The sequence below is a fragment of the Macadamia integrifolia genome, unplaced genomic scaffold (assembly GCF_013358625.1).
Source record: "Macadamia integrifolia cultivar HAES 741 unplaced genomic scaffold, SCU_Mint_v3 scaffold_18A, whole genome shotgun sequence".
Lineage (NCBI taxonomy): Eukaryota > Viridiplantae > Streptophyta > Magnoliopsida > Proteales > Proteaceae > Macadamia > Macadamia integrifolia.
In genome coordinates this window covers 178,033-189,136 of record NW_024870636.1, presented here as the reverse complement: position 1 = coordinate 189,136, position 11,104 = coordinate 178,033, and the positions used below count along the sequence as shown (strand labels likewise).

Here is an 11,104-nt window from a genome sequence, read left to right as displayed (position 1 = left end):
AGCAATGATGATTACTTTGGGAGTGATGAAGGGATGAATGATGTTAGTATAGAGGGAATGTGAAGATCAGAGTCAGATTACAGGGCACAAGTTTCTATTGAGCATAGGGATGGTTTGAGAAAATGGGGGTTTTGAGTGGAACACCCAATTGAACCTCTAGCTCTGAATAACCATTTTGAGGCAGTGGTAATCAATATTTTGCTAGTCAATTGCATGTCAATAGTAGTAGTATACTAACATTTGGGGAAAAAGGTTATAGGGAAGTGATGCAGCATTGAAGACATACACAAGGAAGAAGAAGAGAGGAGTCGACCATGACTTGATGGGGTTCTTAGTTTCTAAATTCAGCATTATTAGTTTCTATTTTCTGAAGCTTCTAATTTTCCTGGTTTCTATTTTTCGTTTTAGTAACTAGAGGACTTTCTATTTTCTAAGTTTCCTATTTCAGTTTTAGTAACTAAAGTTTAGTTTCTAAATTGTAACCCCATCAATATTATAAATAAGAGGAGGGCTCTCATTATAGCCCACGATTTTTATGAAACAAAATTTGCTTGCTGCTGTTGCTGCTATGTCTCTACTGGGGCTGCTGTGTGTTTGATCACAGTACAAGGGATTGGTATGTGATCCATTCGAATCCTTGCGGTGGGAAGCCTAGGCGGATCTTCTTCTCAAGGTTATTTACAAGGTTCTATTGCTGTTCTTCAAATCAGGTATTCACACTTCAGATTCTGCCCAGAAAATACCCTAAACTGAGAAATCGACTCCTGCTCCCTGTAGCCTCTACAGCCCTCGGCTGTGGCTAATTTTTTGGTCGATCCTTCCTTGCTATCAAAGGGACATTCGACCTTAAGGAGGGACTGTTCTGATCAGCCCATTTAGAGATAATTAAAATCTCCAGTTTTTTGTCCTGTAGTGGATTTCTAGGAACTGGTACAGAAGCCTATAGCCTGCCCTGCAGTGCTTTGGTTTTTTGAGCTTCTATGCTGTTGGGTATTCATCTAGGGTGTAAGAGGCCTATAGTCCATTCTCTGTAAGGCTGCTGGTCTTGTTTCTGTTTGATCTGAATTATCCTAATGCTGGAATCGATTGACCTTGAGCCTTTATTTTCTGATCTGATTTCTGCTATATGATTTGACTGGTTCTGGTTGTTCTTTAATTATAAATCCTGCAGTTGGGATTACGTTGATTGTCAACCCTAGTTCTACATTAAGTGATATCAGAGCATGGCAGATGACAACCCTATTACTGAGTTGAAGAACTCCATGGCTTCTATGATGGAGATACTACAGACAATAGGGGCTGAACAACAAACTCTTGGTGCAAGGGTATTGACTGTGGAGACTCAACAACAACAACCTACCCATGACACGCATGTACCACCTAAAGTGGAAGCCCCTATGAACTCAGTTGCTCAATTGGCTAACAGGAGGCCTAACCCTAATATGGGAGGACCACAGAGAATTCCTGTAGTGCAACCCACCTTTGAAGAGTATATTAGGGGTTACTTTGACATTGAACGTCCTACATATCATAGACACTCAGGAGACTCACAAAAAATCAAGCTTGACCTCAAGGAGAATGATGGTAGGCATGACCCCCAAGTGTTTTATGATTGGATAACTGCATTGGATGATTACTTTGACTATTATGACCTATTTGAGGAACGGAAAATTAAACTAGTTCTTGCTAAGCTAGTTGAGGCTGCTCGTGATTGGTGAACCTATGAGCATGAACTGGAGGACCGTAGTAGAGAACCTATTATATGGGAAGAGATCAAGCAAGAATTGTTTGACAAGTACTTGCCACGTAACTTTAAATCTCGCATACAAGAGCAGCTGAACTCTCTTGGTCAGGGATGTGACTGTGGCAGAGTATATGAACAAGTTTGATGCACTTTATTCTCGCACAGGCATTAGGGAGAATGGGAGGCAATTACTTTCTCGGTTTTGACTAGGATTGCGAGCTGAAATTAATAGGGAAATTGGTGTTGCTGATGTGTATATAGTGAGAGATTTCTTTGACAAGGCTCTTCGAGCAGAACAACCAGGTAGAAGGTTTGGTTACCAAGCTGGGGAGGTCAAGAAAAATTATCCAGCCACTAAACCTAACACTTCAGCACCCCGAAGGGTCATAGCTCCTCCACGGGCTGATTACAAAGAAATGGCACCTATGACAGGCAACAACAGGGTATAGTGTTTTCATTGCCAAGAGATTGGACACTTTGCTAAGGCTTGTCCATATAAGCTGAGGGTGAATGATGAGGCTGAAATTGAAGAATCCAATGGGGAAGATGACTCAACTCTTTTTCTATACCCTTTGGATGGTGATGATGATAATGGGGAAGACTATGATCCGGAAGATACTAATGATGATGGCCCTTATGGCATACATATTGTTACTTGCATTTTGGTGGCTGAAACCAAGGGAGAGTTGGATGTCCATTTCCTATGATTTCTCTCCATCCAGATTTGATTTAAAGTAGCACAAAAGGCAAGCTTTCCGTCATAATCACAAATAGTCTTCCCTTGGAAAGTTATATCCATCCAAACCCACTCCCTTTGGAAGGGGAGAATTCTTCTATAACTGGCCAGCATTTGGAGAGAACAAGCTTCCAGATGGAGGAGGAGATATGACAGGCAAAGAATAGGTGGTTCGTGTCTTCCGGCTCAACTCCACAAACATAGCATAAAGGAGAGATCTGGATGCTTTTTTGAATAAGGAAGGTTTGTGTAGGAAGATAGTTCATAAAGACTTGCCATGCAGTGAAGCTTTGACAAGAAATGTGATGCTTGAACCAGATGAGCTTATGCCAAGGGGAGGGAGATCCATGAGCTCTGACGAAGTCCTAGGCGGACCTGACACTGAAAATGCTACTCGAAGCATGGGACCAAATAATAGTATCAGACCTCGTGGGCCTTATGAGAGGGATGGCTGGCAGCGAAGACCAAATTTCAGCTAACTGAGTGGTGGCAGGGGCAGTGGGTTCCAGGAACCAGCAGAGATGATATCAGCCACTAAAGCATGTCTAGGGAGCCCATAGTAGTATATATTTCTAGCACTGAGAATTTGAGATAGGATCCCTTTAGGATGCCAAGGAACCAACCATAGGAAGGTGGAGGCACCATTCCCAATACGGGTGAGAATAACTCTGGAAGCCAAGGAACTCAAAGAGATTAGCTTGTGCTAAATCCAGGAGGCATCAGAAAGAGAGCGGACCAACCAAAAAGTTTCTTGATTGAGGTGCGAATACACCCAATCCACTCAAATGCTTTTCTTTTTACTGACAACCTTCCATATAAGCTTGAGCATGCCTGCCAAGTTGATGTCCTTTATATGCCTCAAACCCAGACCCCCTTCATTTTTGGGAAGACAAGAAGCAACCCAACTAACGGGGCGGAGGAAACGAGATGACTCACACCCCTTCCAGAGAAAGGAAGCAAATAGGCATTCCATCTTTGCAACAATCGACTTGGGCAAACCATAAATACCAGACCAGTAGATCTATGAGGCTTGAAGGACTGATCTGATGAGCACTAGGCGGCCTGCAAAGGAAAGAAGCTTTCCTTTCCATAATTGGAGGCGCTTTCTGATGATATCCAGCATAGGGGAGCAGTGATGACTTGAGAGCCTAGTAGGGATGAGTGGGAGGCCCAAGTACTTAACTGGGAGAGAGCCCAAAGCAAAGTCTGTGTTCTGGAGGAGAGAGGCCTTAGAAGCTTTCGAGATCCTAGTCAAGAAGATGAGAGATTTCCCAGGGTTGATGCGAAGACTAGACATTAAAGTAAACTGGCTCAAGCAGTGCATAATAGTGTCAAGGGAGGAGGCATCCTCTCGAGAAAATATCATTAGGTCATCGGCAAAAGCAAGGTGGGTGAGCCTGATGGCCTTGCATTTAGAGATGGGAATGATGGACCCTTGATCTGATGCAGATTGAAGGCTACGGGAGAGGACCTCCATAGCAAGACAAAATAAGTAGGGGGATAGAGGGCATCCCTGATGAATCCCTGTAGATGAGGGGAAGAATCCCGCTGAACTGCCATTGACTAGCACAAAGAATTTGGGGAGGGCAATGCAATGGAAGACCCAATTGTGAAGACTGGAGGGAAGCCCATCAAGTTAAGTACAGAAACAATGTAGTCCCATCTCAAGGAGTCAAAAACCTTATGAATGTCAATTTTCATAAGAGCAGCTGGAGGATGGGATTTTCTGTCAAAACCTCTGACGATCTCATGGTAGGGAAGGATGTTATTCCCAATGGATCTTCCTGGGATGAAGGGAGACTGGTTATCACTAAAAAGGGTGCCAATGATAGACTTGATTCGGTTGGCAACGATCTTAGCAATAAACTTGTCTAGGAGGTTGCATAGAGATATCGGCCTGAAGTCTTTCATAGTGTCGGCACCCTCCTTTGGGATAAGGCAAAGGAAGGTGTGACTGATAGCCTTGATCTGACTGGAGTTGAGGAAGACACTCTTGACAAATTTTATAAGGTCCTCTTTTATGATGTCCCAAGCAGATGTGAAGAAGCCCATGTTGAATCCATCAGGCCCCGGAGCTTTGCTGGCTTTGTGGGAGAGGATGGCAGCAGTAATCTCTTCATCAGAGGAAATGGCCCAGAGCAAAGGAGCATCATTATCCGGAATAAATTTTTTTATGAGCCCCTCGGGAATGGGCAAATGAGGGGAAGCTTCCGGGTTGAATAGGTTCTTGAAATGGTTGACAACCACCTCTTTTATCTCATCCACTCTTGAGACATGCGATCCATCAGGATTGGATAACATAGTGATGATGTTGAAATTATTTCTGGCCTTCAAGGATCGATGGAAATAAGAGGAGTTTGAGTCTCCTAATTCCAGCCAATTGATTCTGGAGTCTGGACTTTTGCCTTAAAAAGCTCTCTTCCTGGGCCAAAAGAGCTGAGAGGTTTGCAGATTCAGATTTCTCCTCAGCGAGAGAAGTGTCCAGATGGTTCAATTGAAGACGAACCTATATTGAGGTCAATCTGTCCTGCAATCAGTAACAAGAGAGGAGATGTTTCCAAATGTGTTAGTATTCTAGAGCTTTAAGGCTTCTCTAACATTTCTAAGCTTCCTGGATAAGGTAATGAGGGGGGTTGGGAAAGGTTGGACAAGCTTAAGCCATGCTTCCTCTAAAACCTTAGAGAAGTCAGGGTGAGAGGTCCACATGTCGAAAAACTTAAAGGGTTTAGGCACAAAGGAAATAAATGGATAGATTGATAGGAAAATGGGGCTGTGATCTGAGATGGATGGAGGCTCAAAAGAAGCATGGGAAGAAGGGAAAGCAGATAGCCAGGCCTCATTAACAAGCATCTTAATAAGCTTGCAAGTGACACAGGATGAGCCTTTTCTTTTGTTAGTCCAAGAGAACTTAATACTAGACCAACGGAGGTCATCCACAGCTATGTCCTCAATGCACTCATTGAAGGAAGAAATGCTTGCCATGTTTAGATGCCCACCTCCTTGTTTTTCATGGGCATACCGAACAACATTAAAATCTCCATAGATTCCCCAAGACCTAGAGCCCAATTGCCCGACAAGAGTGCGAAGGTCATTCCAAAGGAAATCTCTCTCATTTATTCTGTTGGAGGCATAGACAATAGAGAAGAAGAAGGAAAAGCTATGGGCAGTGTTAGACATGGATAGGTGAAGGATTTGGGAGGAGGCAAAGATGAAGGAAACATGTAGGACTTTAGGGTCCTAGAGGATGCAAATTGTCCCATTAGGGTGGTGAGAATGGTTGGTGAAGAGAGACCAGCTAGGGGCTATAATGGAGGCAATTCGGGAGAATGAATTTTCTTTAATGTGAGTTTCCAGCAAGCAAGGACGAAGTCCTTGATGAGTAGACGGGAGGTGGCTTGCTTATTGGGGGAAGTCAGACTCCGAAGATTCCATATCAAAGCCTTTGACATCAGGAAATGGGAGATGGAGGCAACTCGTGTTCTACTGGGAGGGGGCAGGCGGGGACTAAAGGAGGGCGGGACTTGCTGTGACGCTGGTAGGAGTGTTGCAAGGGGGCGTCAGGAGAAACAGAGGGGCGGGCTTCAAAGGCGGCTTCCTTAGAGTTTTCCTGGTAGGCTTCTGTCGAGGCTTCTTGGCATGGGTTCTGTTTGAAGGATCAGCACTGTCGGGTGAAGAAGGCAGGTCAAGGTCGATCTGATGGGTCGAGGCGATTGGGCTCAAGTTGTTTGCAACGGATTGATGAGGGTTAAGGTTTGGGGGGCCAAGGTTGGCAAGGAAGGAGGGCTGGGCTGGAGAGGGGTTGGTGGAAGGTGATGGGCCAAGAATGGATGGGCCCAAAATATGGGCTTGGGCAGATGAACAAGGTAGGGTTAAAAGACCATGGCTTTTCACAAGTGAAGAGGGAGCATCAATCCTTGGCTCGACTAGCGCATTGGACGGACTAGTTAGGGATTGGGGGGGGGGATAAAAGGCTCTTTTGATGAGGTAGAGCGTCCTTCCTAGAGAGAGATTTTGCAAGGTCCATGTCGCAGCAGATTGCAGAGGCTTGACTTTCATCTTTTGTGGTTTCAGACACCAAGGACTCTCCATCAGAGCTATCTTCATCGGAAGAGGAAATATCGTCAGAAGAGGATGAGTATGAAGCCTAAGATGCAGAGGAGCTTTCACCAAAAGTAGGGATTTCTTAGGAGCTGACAGGGGGTTCACAGGCAAGAGCACAAATTAGGGAAAGCTGCTGATTCGACTCCTCATCTGGCTGCAAAATCGAGAAACGATTTTATCCAGTGGGTAAAACATCTACAGGAATCTCCGGGCGCAACCCAACAGGGGCGGTGGAAGCAAGCGGGGGACGGCGACGTCTTGCACAGCCTCTTCCCCTTGCCGGAGGAGCAATGAGGGGTCGATCATCCATAGTGGACGTAAGCAATCGATCTCGGCGGAAGGTAGCTGCGATGGGAGCATCTGCTTGGGTTCTGGGCATACATGCTGCCGTGTCGTAGCCAAAAACATTGCATCGCAAGCATTAGGGAGGGCACTAGTTGTAGTGGAATTGTTGCATGAAGCTAGGCTCATCACTTCTACATAGATCCGGGCATAAGCCAATCTGTCTTATTTGTTCTAGCATCGGAGCAGATAGGGATTCCTGGCACAAAATCGATGGTGCTCAGTCCTTCAGCACACCAGAAATGCAATGGAAGTCCAGGCAGAGATATCCAGAGGGGGATGGTGCAGTAGTCCACCCTGTTCAGAAGAAGCTGCCTATTCCAGGATAGGAGGAAAATAGGCTTGCGTCCCACGAGCCATGGACCCCCCTCCAAGCATCGGATCTTATCTCTTTCATCAGAAAACTTAAACAAGAAGAAACCGTGATCCATCAAGAAGGTGTCCACCATCCCTGCCGGCCTCCATTGTTTCAGAAGAGATTGCTTGACCAGATAGAAAGGTGATCGATTGCCCAAGAAGTGGCCAATGAGGGATGAGGACCATCTGGAGACATCATCGTCAAGGAGCCCCGCCGGACATTTTGCAAGCAGGGAATCTCCTAGAGGGCAAGGGGGGAAGAAATGAAGAGGGAGACCATCTACAAGAGCTGATATAGTAAAGTTGTGGTGGGAGTTCCAGGCAGTTGCAGGGGGGGGGAGAGGAAAATGAATGAAGGATGGGGACAGAGTCCAAAGGTGGAGGAGCAGGTGGAGAATCAGGGATGGAAGGTTGAGAGACTTCAGTAAGGAGAGGAGGCCCCCCAGCAGGGAGGGCAGCCATATAGGCCGAGCTCAGTCAGGTAGCATTCCGACTCAGCTCAGGCGAACTCTGTCCGACAAGAGGTACTCTTGCAAAAATTAACTTGATTTAAAGTAGCACAGAAGGCAAGCTTTTCGACATAGTCCTTGGAAGGAGATTGAAGAAGGAAGAACAGTTGAAGATCGCGTGGAAACTTGCAAAAAGTTAAGAGGAGGTTAATTAAATCAGTTTCAAACTTAAATTTTGATTAAGATTAATAATGCAGAAGGATTGAATGCACAGTATGTGCAACTCTTTAATTGACTATGGTCAATATTTTCTAGCGTGTCACTACAAGTTGGTGTCTCATTCTCTCATCTTCAGATCTTGGTTGTAGTATGTGTTTATCTTTGCATTATCAAAAACTCTCTCTTCAACAACTTGTCCACTCTCGGCTCCTGCCAAAAGTTCATTGGAGGAGCATCACTTGCCCTTGTTTATGATTATTCATATGCTTACTTGATTTGAAGAGGAATCTGTTTGATTTTTTTTTTGCTACAGTTTGTCCTTTGCAGATGAAATATGTATGTGTATATATATATGTATATATATTTTTTGTTTGGTGGAAATTTTTGCGATATATTGCAGTCCCTTCTTGTGTTCTTTTATTTTCAAAGATTTTCCTTGAATATTTGACTTATAAATCATGTGATGTTTTTACTTGTGTGGGTGAAAAATTGCAGTCAGGAAAGCAATGCCTTTGTCGGTATTCGTTGCCATCTGGTCTGGTTCATGGCCTGGTGCGGCATAGTGGTTCAGAATCAACTGCTGGTTCACATGATTTAAGGATCATAGAATTAGCTGATGCTGTGGAGGGGCGAATTAATGTAATTGTCAATAGTGGCCGGGTAAGTTATTCTTTTTCGTGTTGCTTTAATTGAAAACATGCATGCACATTGTGGCATTTTTACCATACTTATATATATATATATATATATATGGGTAGGGATTCATGCACAGGAGATTCCCTTCCATCGACCCATTTTATAGGGGCTCCGGGGTGTTTTGGTTCCTTCAGATGGGCTTTTATGCCCATGTCACTGTATTTAATGCAGGCCATGCGTATGACCTTTTGCCTATGTGTGTTTGTGTGTGTGTGTGTGTGTGTGTGTATATTAATATTAATATTTTAATATGCCAACTTTCTTTAGGCATATACTGACTGAATGTATTAAATTGGCTCTGTGATATCAATGAATCTCTCCTCTTAATTCTGAGATCCTATAGTGACAATTATTTAACCTGCTTGTAATATAGGGGTGCAACTTGGCTGGATGGGGTGAATGGGAGTATGGGACAACCCATACTCAATTTTTCTGGATATTTTTTAGAACTGAAACAAAACAAACTGGTTAAATCAGTTTAACCAAATGACCCCATTCTGGTTTTATCAATTCTGGGCAGTTGAACTAGACTAGGGAAACAGAGCCATTTATGATTCTATGCTTTCATTTTCTAAACTATTGGAATGGGCCAATCCAATTTATATTCGATGTTGTCTGGGTCTACCTCAACACCAACTCACCAAGTGAAGATGCAGCAAGGCCAATACATACAACTCATGCTGCTCTAGAAGTGCACTTCTTCCTGATGATATAGAACTTCTAAGCTCTTGAAACTCTTGCTATTTTTATGCCAAAACTTTTATAACTCAATATATTTCCTATGCTTTTCCTCTCTGTTAGTGCAAACAATGATGACTCAAAATATTCCACTGTAGCTCAGACGAAGCTTAGGGCATTGCTGCCGCAGAATTTTTCTTTTTATGTTATGTTTATTATTGTAGCAATTACTGATTTACAAGTTCTTTGTCATTTGTACAGATGTTTAGATGTGCTTTACGTAGAAGTCCTTCTTCTTCATTGGCAAATGATTGCATCACAGCAATGGCCGAGGGGCTCCGGTCCAACTTTTATGATCATTTCCTTGGTCTCCTATGGAGAGATGGTGAATCTGCATATTTGTCTGAGGCTGATGCTTGTGTTGATGCAGAATGGGAATCTTTTAGTAGTATTATAAAGCGCATGTGTCAGAAATACTCTAGGGTCATCCTTCAAAAGCTGTCAGATCCACAGCCTCGATCAGCATGGGAATTTCTTATTACTAGCAAATTCCATCTGACTTATGATAAATGTACATATAGTACGGCTAGTTCTCATGCAACATCACGTGATTTGTGGGATTTTGATTGTTCTACTGCACAGGTAGAGGATAAACAAAGTTCAGGGACCTCATTCCTTGTTCACTTTTTGATGGAGACTTTGGATTGCTTGCATGCCCTGTATGAAAATTTGAAACTCAATAATCTTCGGAAACGGTGAGCTCCAGTTCAATATATCTAGTCATTTTATTAATCATATTTTTTAAATTCTACTACTGATTCTTCGTGTCTTCTTAGTCTTCTGATACAATGAATATTTTTGGTTGACGGAATTACATTTTTATTGACACCTACTGGGATGGTTGATCCAGTAGCATGATTCTTGCATTTTATATTTTGTTTAGTATCAGTCCATTTGATATTATTCTTGGATTTACCGCTTAAATTGTCCATCATATTCAGCATGGATTTTTGGCCTCATGCAAAGTACCCTTTTTTTTTTTTAAATGGGGATGGATACTTGAAAATGAGTTTTTGAATCCCTTCTATTTTTCACAGGTCACCGTTCCTTTAGCTAGTTTACCTTAAAACATAACCAACTTAGTGCCTCTTCTCTTCTACATGCATTTCCTTTTCATGTTACGAGCTTAACATTGCGATATTCCTGCTTTCAGGGACCTGGGTCTTCTGGTTGTTCTATTGTGTAATATTGCTGCTTTTCTGGGTGAAGAAAGCTATTTGGACTACTATGTTCGTGATTTTCCCCATCTTGCGGATAAAATTAGGTCTTGTGGGACTGCTATTTCTCCTAGAGCACCACCTTGTTTATTGAGATGGCTTGATAGCTGTTTGCGACATGGATGTCATATGGCGAATATTCGTGACCTTCCGTTATTAATTTGTAAAGATAGAGGTTCTGTGGTGAGTTGGTCTCGGAAGATAGTGTCATTTTATAGTCTGTTATTAGGTGCAAGGAGGCTAGGCAAGAAGCTCTCTTCAGGGGTTTATTGCAGTGTTGCCCCAGGATCATACCGCTCTCCTGAGGAGCATACTGTCTTGGCAATGGCTGCAGAAAGATTTGGACTCCAACAACTGGACTTACTACCTGCTGGTGTATCTCTTCCTTTCCGACATGTGAGTTATGTTCTCAAAACCCTATAGTGCAATACAGGCTCTTGAATATGCTCTACAGGATATTGTATGAGTGCTATGTAGTAGGGAAGTGCGTGGATAAATTGATATA

The 11,104-nt window shown here is 43.3% G+C and overlaps 1 protein-coding gene across 2 annotated transcripts in view; it reads left to right on the top strand.

Moving 5' to 3' along the window:
• Positions 1–11,104, top strand: part of LOC122071140 (anaphase-promoting complex subunit 1) — a 114,775-nt gene that overhangs the window by 20,529 nt on the left and 83,142 nt on the right. For both annotated transcript variants that reach the window (XM_042635436.1, XM_042635435.1), the window contains exons 9-11: positions 8,444–8,608; positions 9,584–10,077; positions 10,536–10,995. In XM_042635436.1, the coding sequence (XP_042491370.1) occupies positions 8,444–8,608; positions 9,584–10,077; positions 10,536–10,995 (1,119 nt within the window). The remainder of the gene's footprint in view (positions 1–8,443; positions 8,609–9,583; positions 10,078–10,535; positions 10,996–11,104) is intronic.